General features: G+C 39.7%; 2 protein-coding genes and 1 pseudogene across 8 annotated transcripts in view; 2 read left to right on the top strand and 1 right to left on the bottom strand.

Annotated features, from left to right (window-relative positions):
* The window catches only part of LOC147615044 (uncharacterized), a 167,958-nt gene that overhangs the window by 40,058 nt on the left and 108,826 nt on the right, over window positions 1-19,074 (top strand). The window lies entirely within an intron of this gene.
* Window positions 1-19,074, bottom strand: part of LOC147615045 (uncharacterized) — a 142,724-nt gene that overhangs the window by 31,959 nt on the left and 91,691 nt on the right. The window contains exons 1-4 of one of the 7 annotated variants that reach the window (XM_086780325.1): window positions 4,990-5,095; window positions 4,647-4,873; window positions 4,431-4,565; window positions 3,840-4,220 (exon numbers count right to left, since the gene is read on the bottom strand). In XM_086780325.1, coding sequence (XP_086636451.1) covers window positions 4,098-4,220; window positions 4,431-4,565; window positions 4,647-4,742 — 354 coding nt within the window. In that variant the 5' untranslated portion in view covers window positions 4,743-4,873; window positions 4,990-5,095 and the 3' untranslated portion in view covers window positions 3,840-4,097. Of the gene's footprint in view, window positions 1-3,839; window positions 4,284-4,430; window positions 4,566-4,646; window positions 4,874-4,989; window positions 5,096-19,074 lie in introns of those variants that run through there. The other 6 variants (XM_086780323.1, XM_086780329.1, XM_086780330.1 and 3 more) reach the window with 6 other exon arrangements.
* Window positions 80-3,807, top strand: LOC147615046 (uncharacterized; annotated as a pseudogene).

Below are 19,074 nucleotides of genomic sequence, written 5' to 3'. Positions count from 1 at the left end.
CTGCTTATGAGGATAGCTATCCTCATAAGCAGTCACCTTGCTTATGAGGATAGCTATCCTCATAAGCAGTCACCTTGCTTATGAGGATAACTATGTAGCTAGTGAATATTGTGACTTGTCGACTCCAGAATTGCCATACGGAAGTGCTTACAGCCAAACGGAAGGATACCCTAGTGTTTTTGGAATACTCATGTTCATTGCCAATCAAGGGGAAACTAGATGTAATCCTTACCCCACAGAGACTTTATGCACAAGGCCAAAGACCTCAAAGAACCTTAGGATCGTGTTTTGGATGTCAAGGTGAACACTTGTGGAGAGATTGTCCTCCTACAAATCCAGCAAATGTTGTTCCTAGTGTTCCACAAAATGTGAGCCAAAGTGTTGGACTGAATGATTGTGGTCATTGTCCAGACTGTGGAAGAAAGCATCTATTCAAGGATTGCCCACATCATTCGGATCAGAAAGGGAAGGCCATTGTGAACATAGTTGAAGTTTTACCATCAACTAGTGGGTCAGAGTCTGATGCGAGAGTGCCAATAAACGTAGTGACGAGGGCACAAGCAAAGAAGGAAGAAGCTATAGAACAAAAAGATGTTGAGAGAGAGGTAGATGCAAGCAATTCTCTAAAGACTAAGTCTACAAGGAGGGCACTATGAGACAGATATAGATCTCAATATCACAAGAAGCTAAAGGCTGTTTTATAGCTGAGCTGTCAAAAACTCAAGAGAAATTACAGCAGACACCACAAGGAGTGTCGAAAGAGAGACAAGATGGGATACACAAAGAGATATGCCTGAGAGGGGAGAGCCAAAGGAATTTACTTTTGGAGGTTTTGTGTTAGTTGAGAAGAATTTTGAGCCCTTAGATGCTATACTAAAGGCTTATGAAGTGAGGCTAGAACAAAGGTATCAGACTCACGAGAATAAGTGGAAGACCTATCCCGATGCAAAACTAGAAAAATCTAGGCTAGAGATGTGCAAGAAGTTGATAGAAACTGCACAATTGTTGATGGAACCATTAGGGCCAAAAGTGAAAACATTTGGGACCTGTAAGGAAGTGATTAATTTGTTAATTTAGTAGAGGTTTGTGATGTCAAACATCTCCAAATATAGCTGTTGTTACTAGATTCGTGAGTATTTTCTCCATTTAAAGCATATCTTTGAGTATATCTTAAAGCATAGTATTCACCGCCATCTCCCTTGTATTTTGAAAATCTCCCTTGTTTTTTTAAAATTTTGATTCTCCCTCCATCTAGCTTGGCGCTTCTCCCTCTTTCTTCTTTGTCTTACTGAGAACTTGCTCCCTTCTTCTCATTTTTATCTTTCTCATAGTACAAACTCTAGCTATAACCTCAAGCTATGTCTACCTCAGATACACGTCCCTCATCTAAATTCCATATTAACATTAAACTTAATCCTGAATATGCCACAACACGTAGTCTAAATCAGAGATTATTAACAGATGCCAAAGAAGCAAACAGACTACGCATGGAAGGGAAGAAGCACATTGACCTATGGATTGATGGGAGTATTTATCCAAGAGATCCACTAACTGGAAGGTACCCTACCTTGCTTCTGTTCACGACCTTGTTAGGTTTGTTGGGGATGGTGTTAATAGCCTATTAGGATATTGTTCAAGACTTTCTAGCTGTGGTAATGAACAAGTAAATCATCTTCTTTATTTAAACACACTATTAATGAATTCTCGGACCCAAGTTAGGCAGCTTCTAGGGAAAATTAAAGCACTTGAAGAATCCAATGCAAAATTGAAAGAATCCAATGAAAAATTGAATTCCCTTAAGAAAACTCCTATTGGTTTCAGAGAAAGAATAAGGCAACTAAAACAAACATATAAATGATCTGTCAGGGACATGAGGGGGAAGAAAGAGAAGAATGAAACTAGCTAGGGAGTACATTTCTCAAGATTCTGGGCTAGATATGAATAAATATGAAGACAAAATTCAACTTCTTAATGAAACACTGAATAGATTGGACATTATAAAGCTTTTGAAACTTCTAAAGAATAAGAAATTGAGAAGACTTGCCCTTCAAGAGTTGTTAAAGGATATGAACTCACTAGTAAAACCTTCACAAATTAATTGTACAAGCATGTGATAGAGTTGGAGTAAGCAGAAGGGGATATCGTGCACTCTCCGAACTTTGGTTCAAAAATTTAAAACATCAAAACATTAAGCCATTTGGTTTGCCAAGGCCACACAATGTAGTAAAACTTCGACATCAATTAAATCAGGAAATACCAAACTACTTTGGGGAATATTTTCATATTGTGGGTTTAATGCCTTATGAGAAACAAAAGAAAAAAACCATCTTTGAATATAATGCATTTAATAATATATGGATGGATCTCAGAAAAGTTCAGATTGCAATGGTCCAACTCTATGGAATCAATGTTAGTGAGTGTGACGGGAAACTCATATTTGTGTTGAAGTTGGATGAAGCTCAAATTCTTAAATGCTAAAAAATGGAGAGGATAAGTATCTGTATTATGAATAGAGCCTTGGATTTTAGCCTATGCAAGAGAGATACCCCAGGTTATAAAGTACAATCAGAAATGGAGCTTTGGTGGATTGGCTCTGCCCAAGTACATGTAAAAAGCCACGAGACTCTCAAATGGCTATTCTCTCATACAAATATTCCAAGTATTATGTAAAACCAGGTTGTAGGTGAACTTCTCAAGGTTGACGGTATTGGTAGCTTTATAGTTGAGTAGCATTTTAGTGCTGACTTAATGACGCTTAAGTCAATGTTTGGTATTAGTGGAGGAGCAAACACAAAATATCCTTGTATTTACTGTATGTCTAGTGGCATCGGGGATAAGGATTGGACAGTAGATGTGGATATAGGGAAGCCACCTTCCAGACATTTGGTAAATTTATCAGACTATCAAAACAATGGGATGATTTGGGATCCAATCCTCCCGTTCGAGCTTAAAAATGTACACATTTGTACATTACATGTTGAAATTAGAATACTAGACAAATTGCTTCGCTTACACTTAGACTATGCATATTCAATCAAGCCTACACGACTTGCAGATGATTGCGTAGAAAAATGCGAGATCTTGCTCTCAAAAATGGGTTTTCATGGTGGCCAAGTCCATCTGAAGAAAGACCCAAATCTTTCAGGGGGAATAGGTGATGTCTTACAGGATGTTTCAATGGGAGGAGCAAAGACAAGAAGATTTCTTAGTAACCATGACCAAAAGCAGGTAAATGCAATGTGGAACTATTGGAAAGAGCTTTGCAGTATAACAACAAATGTATCAAGCTGACCAGAGATCGTGAATAAAAGAATGTTGGTGTGGAAAAGGCTTGATGATTTTCTCCTGCTACTTAGAAAACAAAAAAGCACTTCTACATATGCAACTGACTTCAAAAAAGCAATCACACTTTTGATTAAATCTATAAAATATGCATGGGGAGAAAAGGACATTACATTCTATCTGGTAAGACTGTCAAAAGTACCTCAATTACTTTCTAATCGTTTATATAGACTAAAAAGACTCACTTTATGCACTTTTTTTGGTATTTTGTAGCACATTCTCTACATTCATGGCCCATATTTTGTAGTACAAGGTCCACTTGCTACATGGAGTACTCAAGGAATGGAAAAATCACATTACCAAGCACGTACATCATTTTTCAGGAGTACAAGGCATGGAAGTGGACAAATCAGAAGCAATGCACTGAAAGAACTCTTCAACTAGTTTTACAGAAGACAACTTCAAAGATTTTTATCAAAACAACATGAAAATGAAGAACCAACAAATGAAGACTACATTGTGGAAGAATTTATTGATACACAACCAACAATCGAAGGCAATATTGATCAAGACTACATGGATATAGTACCAACAAATGTACACTATTCATAAACAAATGCATAAAGAGTAATCTTCTCAAGACTGAAGTTTGGAAGAAGATGGGTCAAAAGGTGATGCGGGCTTGATCTCCTTTAGTGGTCTTCCTTCTTCTCCTTCATCTTCTTCTTCCATTGGAAGCTCTATTCTTGGCCCTGATGCCTCTTGAATACTTCAGCTCTTTTTACTTCTTAAGAGATCTCTTTTCCCATATATGGTCAATGTATCTGGATCTTTGACTCTTGCTGCAATTGCTCCAATTGAGTATGCCAAGTAGTAGGGGCATCTGAGTGCTTGGCATCCAGGTCCTTGACCAAATATCCACATCGCAAACTGTTTCTCTACTAGAACCACTTTTTTTGTATTAATGGCAATTTCATTTCCCCCACAGAACCTGGATAGTACTTTTAATGCAAACAAAGGAAATTTTGCATTATCTTCTGATTATTCCTTGTGAAATATTATTATCTGCCCATCACAAATGTGTTCGTCATGATTGAAATCTTCTAATTGTCAATTATAAGTATCACACTATGTATGAATGAATGTACCTTTCGATGATTGAATTTTTTCATATAATATGCTAGTGCGGCATCCTTTCGGTAACGGTAAGATGTTGAAGAGCTTGGAGCGGATGATCTTGAGCCTCCTACTCTCCTCAGAAAGTCATCATCATATACAAAAACCTACATACAATTCAATAAGGTTATGGACAAGAAAAACAAGAAATGAATACTGTATAACTAGCTAAGTCAACAAGATAATACCTTTTGATTTTCATTGTCCTCGAGAAAAGATCTTGCCCATAAGGCTACCATGGACTTATTGTCTTCATGTATGGTCGGTTCGTGAAATTTGCCCATATCTGCCAAACCCAATCTATTTGTGGCAGCTGCATGCTCTTCCTCTGAATGCAATTGGGCTTCACATATACTCCATTCGTCAAAAATTCCCTTTAATATTTCCTTGTCGGACCTGTACTCACTGTCCTTCACTACAGAATCCACTAGAAGATGTTGGTCTAAGTCTTCAACGACCCAAGCAGTAGTCTTCGCGAATATTGAACAAATGCATAATATTTGTTAACATAACAAAATCATGGTTATCTACCATAGAAAATCTTGGAAAACAAGAGAGTGGCAGGTCCCCCTGTTCATCGTTTTGATCATCTTCTATTGGTGTAATACTCAAAGTTGTTGCCTCGAAAGGCAAAACAAACAAGGGCCCTCTCCTCTGCTGGGTCAATAGCAATCTCTTCATCCACTCCCTCCTCTTCTAAAGGAGCAGCCATGCTTGGTAATTGTGCGGTCTCGGGCTCACTGTCTTCTGTAAGTAAATGAAGAAAACATAAAAACCCATAGTAGAATCGGATGAGACGACATCTCTTTAAGTGTAAAGGACATTTCTCCTCTACTCTGCTCATAGTACTGGTCATCTTCTCAAGGCACCTATTTACTTTTCTTTTCACAACTGTGCCTGCTACAAAATCAGATATATGAACATAGCGTTCACCATCCACAATAACAGCATTGTTTGAAACCAAATCCTCAAACTCTTGCTCACGATCCCTAAGAACATCCCTAGATGTGTCCATGACTTTCTAGAATGGAAATTCTACATTGAATATTTAAGACAATTCAGCAGTACGGTGGTGGGCTTTTGCATTGTATAAGAACATGAATAGCTTTTCTGCACAGGACTGTTCTGTCTCCTCATCCGATTCTATTCATAGGTTAAACTCAGTCACCGCCATCCCTGAAAAAACAACCGGATAAAACTTTAGAAACGGGTCAATAACAAGCAAGAACGAGCTCACAATATTGATGTGGAGCCGATTTTTGCTTGGTATTGACCGGTGTACAAACATGAGAACGATAAAAAATGGGTCAATACTAAGCGATAGGGGGCTGCGTGGATACGGGAGATTGCTCTAACCGATTGAGACAATATTTGTTGAGGTGTCTTGAAGAGGAAGTGCCTAGTCAAGAGAGGTTAGTGTCGATCTTCTTGAAGGGCTTGTTAGATAAGGATTTACACGTAGTGTTATACATGATGCATCATCACAAGGATCTAAATTAATGCATCTATGATACAATAGATTATAACGATAATTGTGATCGTGATGAATCGAAAGAAGCTATGAGCTCAAAGGCTGAAAGCAGCTCCTCATCTATGGAAACACAAGTTGATCAAATAATGAAAGTTATTATGGAAAAAATGCAGAAGTTATATGGACCGCCTAAGGCAGTAGAACAAAGATGAGTGGATAATAATCCTTTGATGCTTAAACCAGATGCTCGACCTGCTTTATGGTGTGACTTTGACAAATGTTGAGGTAACCATACGATGGAAGACTGCTATAATAGAATTCATTATTTGAGAGCCCAAGCAATGGGGAACCTAGCTAATGTAGGTATGGATGGCAATCACTAGTACCTGTACTGGATAGACAACCACCATTGCCTAAAACTATGCCTGTGGGGATAGTAGAGCACGAGGAAAAGGATAACCAAGAAAGAGCTATTGTTCCAGTAATGCCATATGCTGAGGAACAAAGGATGACCCAAGTGGATGAAAGTTTGGATTGGTGGAGGATGCCAAGTATGTCGTCATCTACTCAACGTCAAATTCAAATCTGATTCCAATGATGAGTCATCAAGATGGACAATTTAGTATGGACCTTAATACGTTAATGTTCATTGCAGGTCAAGGTAGACCTCCGATGCCAATGGCTCCAAAACGAGCTCCTAATGCACCATTGGGACCTTGTTTTCACTGTTCGGAGAACCATTTGATAAAGGATTGTCCTTACCTAAGACAACAAAGATCTTCTAATGTCACTTCTACAATTCTAGCTCTTACGCAGTATTGTCTCGATTGTGGAATTAAGCACTTTGTTTCTGACTGTCCATTGAATCCGGACAAAAAAGGAAAGACTACATAGTGGAAGTCTTGCCATCTAGCAGCAGAAACGAAAGTGAAATTGCACCAGTGAACGTAGTCACAAGAGCTCAAGCTCAGAGAAATGCTGAGGTACAAACAAATAAGGAGAGTAAGTCTGAAAGGACTTCACGAAATTCTTGGAAAGCACGCAGACAAAGGAGGGCTACTGCAAAGAAATGACATGAGGAAAACCCTAGATTAGACAATGAGGTCAGAGAAGAATAGAAAGCCTCAAAAATGAAAGAACAACCTGAGGGAGGGTCAATTCTTGTTGAGAAAGTACTAGTCTTTAAAAGCGATGCTAGATACTTATGAAGCAAGACTGAGGCCTACTAACCAGTTAATCGAGGAATGAAGTTAGAGCTTTCCCGGACCCAGAACAAGAGACAAAATGGCTATAAATTTTTCAAAAGATGATTGAGGGTACACAAGCTCTACTGGGGAAACAATTGGATAAACAAGGGTCATTAGAGGGCCAAACACAAATGAGACCGAACATGGGACAAGTGCCTAGTGGTTCAGGGAATCTTGTCTTTGGTCAAGAGAACAAAATGAAAGAATCACAATGAAACAAAAGAAGAAAAAGATGGGCAAATAGAAAGTCCATTGAGACAAAAGAAAACGTGCCCGAAGGTGCTGAGACACTACAAAGGAACGTAACATTCGTGTGCCAAATAGTTTTCCTAATGAGACAGAAGATGAGAACTCTTTGGAACGAAATTCGAGAGAAGAATGCTAAACAGAACAAAGGAAAAGCACCTATCAAAGAGATTGACCTAGATAAGGAACAAGCGAATATTGACATAGAATCTAGGTATGGTGTTGTAGGACCATCTTCATCCAAGTCGAGTAAAGCTTCGACCATGAAAGAATTACCTTCTTTCTTGGGCGATGATGATAGTGCTAAGGATGTTAAGAGAGTTTCTTCACAATACCACCCAACTCCAAACATGTTGGATATTGCCAATCTACAAGCATTGCTTTCCACACCGGTTAAAGTAACGCTACCATTGGCAGATGTGCTTAAAGTGAAGCCAAAGTTATGGCAGGAGGTCATAAAGTGTTTGACCAAGATGGGAATTCAAACTTCTCATCTTATGAATGTCAATGAGATGTGAGGGAGAATCAGACAAAAAGAGTGAAGTATGAGCCAGTTCCCATCAACAAAGTAGGCAACTACTGTGAAGGTGAGGATGACAATACTACTTTACCAGTTGAATTCAATGAAGTCAAGAGTATGGCAATATTGGATAGTGGAGCAGGAGTAGCGATAGCAACCAAGCAGATATGGGAATCTTGGAGTAAACCAGCCTTGAGAAAGATAAGGATGAGGCTTCAGTTTAGCGGATGGATTCATTGAATCTCCCATCGGCTTACTAGAGTAAGTAGTTGTGACTTCATTCAGAATAGAGTATGAACACACCTTTGCGATTGTGGATTTCGGAAGGAAGCCCAACTATGAGATCATCCTAGGTCACCCATTCATGCGTCAATTGAAAACGATTCAAGATTGGGGCTATAACTACATCTACCTACGATAGCCAAGTGCCACGAGATCATTCCTTCAAGAATGTCATAAACACGCCGGTCAAAGACATGATTTCCACCATAGCTCAGGATGAATCAATACCGTCATGGCTAGAGTCCAACGCAAGCCATTGTGGTTGTGTGGAATCAATGAGAATAGTGATGGAGCTGACATGTCAAGCTCTTCAGACTATATAGCATAACCTTTTCTGGAACATGAGTTAGAACCATTTGGTTGGCGAGATATTCTTGCTACCTTAGATGTGTGTGCAAACATGCATGCTGTCAAGCATTGTGACGAAGATGGTTTTGACATCATGTCTATGAGGATGGTTCAAGTCATTGAACTTGCAGATGAGTCTGACATCACTAGTGGTAGTTATGATGAGGAGATCATATTAGAAGGACGACCTGGAGTAGATTCTTCAAGAATATGGTACGGAAGTACTAACAGTGAGAATGTGGAAGCTTCGGTCATGCCTATAAAGATGGAGATCTCTTCTTTCGAAGACGTTTAGGAGAAGGAACTGGTTGAAAAGACAAAAAACAAGGAGTCTGATACTGAGAACAACGAATTGGAATTCTATGATGCATCAGATGAAACTCTCTCTGAAGATGAAACAAAGAAAAGCAAACCAAACAAACAAGAGAGAAGATTTGCCGAGAGATCAAAGAAAACGATGTTGAAACTTAGGAATGGGAAAAACGTTCAAATTGAGCTTAACCTAAGTTCGAGACAACTGGATGGCAAATCAAATGCGCTTAATGTAAAAGATGTCATTAGGTTGAACAACATTGAGACTGTGCACGAAGAGGATAGGGGTGACAACCACATGACTAGTAGTCAAGGGAAGTCTCAATACTTGAAATGGGTTGGTGCTAGTGATTGCATCAAAGACAAGATCAAAGACAAGGTGTCGAGTTGCTATTTAATGCAAATCTTTGAACTTGATGCCTGTAAACCGAAACGAAAGAGAAAAGTTCAATGCCACTTGAAGAAGAAACGAAAAATGAAAGTGACCAACGAGGGCAAGGGAAAGGACAAAGATTGTCTGTCGAAGTGGGAAACGGATAATGACACAGAAATCGAGAACGACAAGTCTTTAGGTGTTCCTTCACACTACAAGAAGTATACAATCGAGGAAAGGAAGATACTGGTTCAGAAGCTTGATAGAATGAACATCACTTCGGGTGTGTCTTATGATGGTTGGACCTGAGGATGCCAAATGGGTGGATCTTGCTCTTCTAGGGGAGGATCCAAGACCAGTATACATAGCAACAGATCTTGATGAAAAAGAAGAATATGCAATAAATAGGTTGTTGCATGAATACAGAGATGTTTTTGTGTGGTCTTACAAGGACTTAAAAGGAGTAGATCTAGAAGTATGCCAGCATCCCATTTTCATGAGAGATGATGCCAAGCCTTGCAAACAGTGTTCGTATTCATATAATGACAATTTTGCTCAGAAAATAGATGAGGAAATCAATAAGCTTAAGGAAGCGGGATTCATTTACGAGATTGAGCATATGGAATGGGTATCACCACTTGTGGTAGTTCCCAAGAAGAACAGAAAGTTACGAGCATGCGTAAATCTCAAGAAAGTGAATGCTGCTACGATACATGACAATTATCCTCTGCCGATAAACGGACCATGTGATTGAGAGGGTAGCAGGTGCAGAAGCATATAGCTTCTTAGATGGGTTTTCGGGATACAATCAGTTATCCATTGACCCACACAAGACGGCATTTGCCACAAAATGAGGCATATTTGCCTATCGAGTCATGCCGTTTGGGTTGACGAATGCACCAGTCACCTTTTAGAGACTCATGTGTCACATATTTAGAGATTTTCTGAGAAAATTTCTAGAAGTTTATGTTGATGATCTATGTGTTCACTCCAGATCTCAACTTCGAGCGATATTTGACAAGTGCTGACTTTATAGGCTATACTTAAATCCAGAAACGTGCATGTTCATGGTACGACAAGGCAAGATCTTAGGACATATAGTGTCCAAGAATGGCATTTCGACCGATGAAGACAAAATTCAAGCAATAGCTAAAATGCCAAAACCTACCAATGCTAAAGAGGTACAAGGGTTTATGGGCCATTGCGGTTACTATCGTCGATTTATTTTTCGCTTTGCAAACATAGCTCAACCTCTTTATGCCTTGATTGTAGCTTTTGAGTGGATGGATGAGTGCGATGCAGCATTTGAAAAGCTTAAGGAAGCACTCACCAATGCACCAATTCTGAGAGCACCGAACTGGAACAAGATTTTCCATGTACATATTGACGCATCTAATTTCACGATTGGATGTGTATTAGCTCAACTAGGTGAACATAACATGGATTTTTCTGTGTCGTATGCAAATCGACAGTTAAATAGCGTGGAAAAGAACTATACGACAATTGAGCATGAAGGGTTAGGAATGGTGTATGCCGTGAAGAAATTCTGACATTACCTCCTAGCAAATAAGTTTATGTTCTATACAAATCACCAAGCATTGTTGTATTTAGTCAAAAAACCTTGCAATACATGACGAATAGTTCGTTGGTTCATTATTCTATTGGAGTTTGACTTCACAGTGGTAGTGAAACAAGGAATTGTGCACCAAAGAGTTGATTACCTTTCAAGGTTGACAAACAGAGAGGGACCTACAGGAGTTCCTGATGATCTGCCAGATGCATATCTTTTCAATGTGGAGATGATTCCTAAGTGGAGTGAAACTGTGGTTTCATTACTAACAGTTGGTAAATTACGCTCATCTGACTCCTGGGATGAGAATCTCGCATTGATTGAGCAATCACGCAACTATTCGATGATAGCGAATAGATTGTACAAGAAAGGTCGAGCTAAAGTCCTGCGGTTGTGCATTGATGCATCGAAGAGAAACCTTACTTGGAGCAAGCACATGTGGTGATAGGGAATCATCATATGGCTCTAGAACAAACCTTACGAAGAGTGGAACACATGGGAGTCTATTGGCCTTCCATGAGAAAAGATATCTATGACTATGTTAGAGGTTGTTCTTGTGAGATGGGTTCAAATCCCAATGCTCTTAATGGTATAACCCTCTATCATGTGTCACCAATAACACCGAAGTGGGTAGAGACTCTTGTTGATTATTTGTCTACAAACATATTTCCTGAAAAGATGAACAAGTTGAGGCAAAGGTACTTGCAAAAACAAGCTCAAGACTTTTGTATCATTGCCATTCAACTATACTATCGTGGTAAGGATGGTCAAATGAGAATCTATGTGATGGAGAAAGAATACGTAGCAATGTTAGCGCATGCTCACTCTAGTATTCTTGGAGGTCATTTCTCTACTGATGTGACAGCGAAAGCTATAATGAGAGCAGGGTTATGGTGGCCGACTTTGTTCAAGGATGCATTGGAGTATGTCAAAAGATGCGATGAGTGTCAAAGGTACAAGGCTCCGATTCGTCCTGACAAGATGCCACTAAGACCAATGATGGGAGCATGAGCATTTGCTAAGTGGGGGATTGATTTTATTGGACCAATTGATCCACCAGCTTCTCGAACACATGTGCAATACATAATTGTTGCCACAGATTACGTGACAAAGTGGGTCGAGGCAAAAGCCACAATTAAGAATGACGCTTGTACAACTGCAAAGTTCTTGTTCGAGAATGTGTTTACAAGGTATGATCTACCTATTGAGATTGTGAGTGATCAGAGTAAGCACTTCTTAAATGAAGTAATTGAAAATCTCTTGGACGTCTTTATGGTCATTCATAAGAAGTCATCTCCCTATCATCCGCAATCCAATGGTCAAGCCGAGAGCACGAACAAGATACTCGGATCTATATTAACGAAAATGGTGAGCGATTTGAGAATGGATTGGGAGATGAGATTACATTCTGCAATTTGGGCATACAGAGTAGCTTATAAAACAACTATTGGAATGACATCGTTCAACATGGTGTTTGGTCTAGATGCCATATTGCCCATGGAATTTTTGATCCCAACCTTATGAGTGGCTAAAGAGCTTCAATGGACAGGTCATGAACTATTAGAAAGACTAGAAGAATTGGAACGATTGGACGAAATGAGACTAGCTATTGTAGCAGGGATATATGCTTTGAAAAGAAGGCAAAAGCAATTTCATGATAGCCGAATCATGACTAAAGAATTGCAGTTGGGAGATTTAGTCCTGCTCTTTACTCTCAAGGAGTTCCAGTCTAAATTTACCAAGTAAGGACGAGGTCCTTATGTGATTTCGGGTCTATCATCCAGTGGCACAGTTAAGCTTTCGATGCTTGATGGGGTGAGGAAATGCCCAACTGGGTTGCCGGATTAAAAGGTACAACATTCCTCTTATGCAAATAGAGCTTGATAGACTATACAAAGCAAAATGGCATCAAGAAAAATGAAAGCTAGTGGCTGAGATGGCTCAAGAGGAAGCCAAAGAAAGAGCAAACAAACGTAAAATGCGGGGAGTGATTTCGTTAACAGAAGGGTTATCTAAATGCTATAAGTTTAGTATCACAAAGGACCTTGACGATGAAGAGTCCGAGGAAGAAACGCCTCGTCTCTTCATTGCTGTTCAAGTTGGGGAAGAACGTTTACCAACTTACGCATTTATTGACTCGGGTGCAGATGGGAATACTATCTCGTATGAATTGTTTTCTCAATTAAATAACATTGCACTTAAAGAAACCAATGCCATGTTTGAAGCATTCACAGGTGATAAAGTTAAAGCTCATGGCATTTGTGAATTGAAGTTGTTTGTTAGTGAACTAAGCTACGGGGACAAGTTCCTTATCACCCAAGTGAAAATGTAGGATACTCCATTGATTTTAGGGAGAACGTGGCAACGAAGGCACAATTGCTTCGTCGACTGGGAAAGAAAGCTCATTCATTGTTAGAGTGCTGACAACAAATTGTGGGTGCCTCTGAGGCAACCAGATGAAGTGTATGCCACGACGGTCTGAGAATTGTTGGGATCCTTGCAGATCATTGCAGCTATACCATCACACACGGCCAAGATTCAAGAGAAAAAGATAAACGACAAGCAATCAAAGTAGCCATAGGTACAAAAATAGGTTAACGCCAACAAGGCACAAGCTCAACTCACGTGGATTTGGGTGAAGAAGTAAGTGTCAGGAATAAAGACTAATGATGTAAAGGCACTGAAGACCACAACATCCAACAAAGCAGCAAAAAAGACAACGAAAAAGTTGTCGACAATGGGACGAAAAAGGTGGATTCCCAAGGCATTGCTACATGCTCAAAAGAATTCAGAACACATTTGGGTTCCAAAAATACAAAAGCCATTGTCACAGTCATCTCACAAGACAAAGAAAACAAAGAAGACGAAGCTTCAAACCAAGCCAACAAGTACAAAGAACTTCACGCAATCATTCAAGCAGATTTGGGTTCTGAAAGCTAATCTTCATTATACAATGGAAGGGATGGCTTAGGTTCCAAAGAACTTGGTCATAGGTTCTAAAAAGCAAACTAAGACAAATCTAGTCGATAAAAGCGTTGACAACCACAAAGTGCAGCAAACGACAATTGTCAAAAGCAAGTTTGGAGACCCAAAGCAAAGTCTCAACAACAAGGTCAATGATCACAACAACCACGAAGCACTTGGCCAAGTAACAAACGTCAACAGGTATGGAAGAAAAAAACTACTGTGCCAAGTGAAGTTCATCAAAAAGTGAAGGTCAAGAAAGACATCACCAAAGAAGTGAAGGTTTGGAAGAAGAAGAAGGTTCAACCACAAAGCGTGAGCAATAAGGCTCCAAGGACGTTGATGAAACCAATAAACTTTCGAGCATTAGATCTACAGTTAAAGCTATTTAGATTTACATTTGTGCTATTGCCAAGTCGTACATGGCTAGAATTTGTTCGCAGGGCTACTCCAAATTAGCATCATTCGCAAAGCCAGCACATCAACGCTCAAAGGAAGTTGAATCTTCAAGGTCAATCAGGTGAAGAGAACCACAAGACAAAAGTTGTATATAGTAGATTAGGTTAGTTAGGACGTAACCTCGTCAGCAACAACTGCCCATGGGACAGATCATACCATGACATTGTTTCTTGCACAGCATGTTTTTCAATGCATGATTTTTCAATGCATAATAGGGTCTCATTACATGACCTTGCATTAGGCATGATTTTTTGAAACCCTTGCACACTCCTACGACCATGACCGATCGTTGCACGTAGTGCTTTGATTAGGTGGGGGGGAACACGAGTGCGAGACAGGTCAACCATGAGAAGAGTGGTGTGTGTTATTAGAGAGAGATACTAAATGGTATGCACACACACTGGGCATTTTGTTGAAGAAGTTATTTTGATTTGTTTTATTATTTTTCTTTTGTTTTTCTTTTATTTAGTGGAAAAACAAGTCCAGATGCACTAATGATGATATGAGCTACATTAGGAGGCAATTTAGTGTCTACAACATAGTGCTTGTTATGTATATACTTATACTAATTTTGATAAGAGTAGGTATATTTTTGGAGTTTTTGGTTATTTTTTACTATTTTTAAACCTTTTTTCTTAAAAAATTAATAAGAAATACCACTAAGCTCAGAAAAAGGAACCGTCTTCAAACGTCAAATCCAGAAGACATACAGGAATTGCTGGAGAAGTTTGAACGCAAACGGAGACAGCGCGATGGGATGCTGTCAGTGGCAGACAACAAAAGAGAAAGCTAAAGAATCAGCAAAACCATGCATACTGTTACATACAGTCAAATTTGGGGTTTTGCTAGCCAATAAAGTCATTGGTAAGGTCAGAATAAGCATGTTGGGAAAGTGTCTAAGGCATGAGAGCACATAAAAGCCATTTAGCTAGCTCATTTGCATTATTCTAAGATTGAGAGGGCTTTGTGAGAGTTTAGCACGTATCTTCTGTGCTTGATTTCTCTCATATCGCTCTACTGCTCTTAGCACGAGCGTAGACACCTGTTCATTATACTATTTAGTAGTGTGTGAGTGAGTGATCGCCTCAGATCTGCTACTAGGTGAGCAGATCGGAGCACAGAGAATGCACAGAGGCCACGAGCTATTTGGGAGCTCCAAGATGCACACTGATCATCAGGTACATGCACACTCATTCCCATTTGGTATAATAAACATATGCATATGCACAAATGTACAAAAAAAAGACCTAGACACAATGCACTTAGCAAAAAGTTCCTGTGGGACTAAAAAGTCTCACCATAGCTAAAAGTGGCTCAAATCAAGCATTTAGGATGAATTTGGGCATATCAAGCACATGGGGGAACTTAGGAGAGCATAGGGAACAAGAAAATGTGTAAAAAATGCAAAAACATGAGGTCATGAATCAGGCGCGCCTGATTCACATAGCTGGATCTGGACACTTTTTGTGAAATTTGACTTCATACACTTGTTCTACACATCAAGGGGAATACCCCAAGTGATTTCCAAAGGGTTTCCATGTCTCTGGTGGTCACACAAATGGCATTTTTGTGTCTTGCACCCTCCGTAGTGCACATTTTTGTGGCTAGAAATTTTTCAAAAGATGATTGAGGGTACACAAGCTCTACTGGGGAAACAATTGGATAAACAAGGGTCATTAGAGGGCCAAACACAAATGAGACCGAACATGGGACAAGTGCCTAGTGGTTCAGGGAATCTTGTCTTTGGTCAAGAGAACAAAATGAAAGAATCACAATGAAACAAAAGAAGAAAAAGATGGGCAAATAGAAAGTCCATTGAGACAAAAGAAAACGTGCCCGAAGGTGCTGAGACACTACAAAGAAACGTAACATTCGTGTGCCAAATAGTTTTCCTGATGAGACAGAAGATGAGAACTCTTTGGAACGAAATTCGAGAGAAGAATGCTAAACAGAACAAAGGAAAAGCACCTATCAAAGAGATTGACCTAGATAAGGAACAAGCGAATATTGACATAGAATCTAGGTATGGTGTTGTAGGACCATCTTCATCCAAGTCGAGTAAAGCTTCGACCATGAAAGAATTACCTTCTTTCTTGGGCGATGATGATAGTGCTAAGGATGTTAAGAGAGTTTCTTCACAATACCACCCAACTCCAAACATGTTGGATATTGCCAATCTACAAGCATTGCTTTCCACACCGGTTAAAGTAACGCTACCATTGGCGGATGTGCTTAAAGTGAAGCCAAAGTTATGGCAGGAGGTCATAAAGTGTTTGACCAAGATGGGAATTCAAACTTCTCATCTTATGAATGTCAATGAGATGTTGAGGGAGAATCAGACAAAAAGAGTGAAGTATGAGCCAGTTCCCATCAACAAAGTAGGCAACTACTGTGAAGGTGAGGATGACAATGCTACTTTACCAGTCGAATTCAATGAAGTCAAGAGTATGGCAATATTGGACAGTGGAGCAGGAGTAGCGATAGCAACCAAGCAGATATGGGAATCTTGGGGTAAACCAGCCTTGAGAAAGATAAGGATGAGGCTTCAGTTTAGCGGATGGATTCATTGAATCTCCCATCGGCTTACTAGAGCAAGTAGTTGTGACTTCATTCAGAATAGAGTATGAACACACCTTCGCGATTGTGGATTTCGGAAGGAAGCCCAACTATGAGATCATCCTAGGTCACCCATTCATGCGTCAATTGAAAACGATTCAAGATTGGGGCTATAACTACATCTACCTACGATAGCCAAGTGCCACGAGATCATTCCTTCAAGAATGTCATAAACACGCCGGTCAAAGACATGATTTCCACCGTAGCTCAGGATGAATCAATACCGTCATGGCTAGAGTCATGGCTAGAGTCCAACGCAAGCCATTGTGGTTGTGTGGAATCAATGAGAATAGTGATGGAGCTGACATGTCAAGCTCTTCAGACTATATAGCATAACCTTTTCTGGAACATGAGTTAGAACCATTTGGTTGGCGAGATATTCTTGCTACCTTAGATGTGTGCGCAAACATGCATGCTGTCAAGCATTGTGACGAAGATGGTTTTGACATCATGTCTATGAGGATGGTTCAAGTCATTGAACTTGCAGATGAGTCTGACATCACTAGTGGTAGTTATGATGAGGAGATCATATTAGAAGGACGACCTGGAGTAGATTCTTCAAGAATATGGTACGGAAGTACTAACAGTGAGAATGTGGAAGCTTCGGTCATGCCTATAAAGATGGAGATCTCTTCTTTCGAAGACGTTTAGGAGACGGAACTGGCTGAAAAGTCAAAAAACAAGGAGTCTGATACTGAGAACAACGAATTGGAATTCTATGATGCATCAGATGAAACTCTCTCTGAAGATGAAGCAAAGAAAAGCAAACCAAACAAACAAGAGAGAAGATTTGCCGAGAGATCAAAGAAAATGATGTTGAAACTTAGGAATGGGAAAAACGTTCAAATTGAGCTTAACCTAAGTTCGAGACAACTGGATGGCAAATCAAATGCGCTTAATGTAAAAGATGTCATTAGGTTGAACAACATTGAGACTGTGCACGAAGAGGATAGGGGTGACAACCACATGACTAGTAGTCAAGGGAAGTCTCAATACTTGAAATGGGTTGGTGCTAGTGATTGCATCAAAGACAAGATCAAAGACAAGGTGTCGAGTTGCTATTTAATGCAAATCTTTGAACTTGATGCTTGTAAACCGAAACAAAAGAGAAAAGTTCAATGCCACTTGAAGAAGAAACGAAAAATGAAAGTGACCAACGAGGGCAAGGGAAAGGACAAAGATTGTCTGTCGAAGTGGGAAACGGATAATGACACAGAAATCGAGAACGACAAGTCTTTAGGTGTTCCTTCACACTACAAGAAGTATACAATCGAGGAAAGGAAGATACTGGTTCAGAAGCTTGATAGAATGAACATCACTTCGGGTGTGTCTTATGATGGTTGGACCTGAGGATGCCAAATGGGTGGATCTTGCTCTTCTAGGGGAGGATCCAAGACCAGTATACATAGCAACAGATCTTGATGAAAAAGAAGAATATGCAATAAATAGGTTGTTGCATGAATACAGAGATGTTTTTGTGTGGTCTTACAAGGACTTAAAAGGAGTAGATCCAGAAGTATGCCAGCATCCCATTTTGATGAGAGATGATGCCAAGCCTTGCAAACAGTGTTCGTATTCATATAATGACAATTTTGCTCAGAAAATAGATGAGGAAATCAATAAGCTTAAGGAAGCGGGATTCATTTACGAGATTGAGCATATGGAATGGGTATCACCACTTGTGGTAGTTCCCAAGAAGAACGAAAAGTTACGAGCATGCGTAAATCTCAAGAAAGTGAATGTTGCTACGATACATGACAATTATCCTCTGCCGATAACGGACCATGTGATTGAGAGGGTAGCAGGTGCAGAAGCATATAGCTTCTTAGATGGGTTTTCGGGATACAATCAGTTATCCATTGACCCACACAAGACGGCATTTGCCACAAAATGAGGCATATTTGCCTATCGAGTCATGCCGTTTGGGTTGACGAATGCACCAGTCACCTTTTAGAGACTCATGTGTCACATATTTAGAGATTTTCTGAGAAAATTTCTAGAAGTTTATGTTGATGATCTATGTGTTCACTCCAGATCTCAACTTCGAGCGATATTTGACAAGTGCTGACTTTATAGGCTATACTTAAATCCAGAAAAGTGCATGTTCATGGTACGACAAGGCAAGATCTTAGGACATATAGTGTCCAAGAATGGCATTTCGACCGATGAAGACAAAATTCAAGCAATAGCTAAAATGCCAAAACCTAC

This window comes from Cibotium barometz, chromosome 41 (genome assembly GCF_041138505.1).
Source record: "Cibotium barometz isolate CiBa-2024 chromosome 41, ASM4113850v1, whole genome shotgun sequence".
In the NCBI taxonomy this organism is placed as follows: Eukaryota; Viridiplantae; Streptophyta; class Polypodiopsida; order Cyatheales; family Cibotiaceae; genus Cibotium; species Cibotium barometz.
The sequence above is the reverse complement of the archived record's forward strand: the minus strand, read 5'-3'. Positions and strand labels throughout refer to the sequence as shown.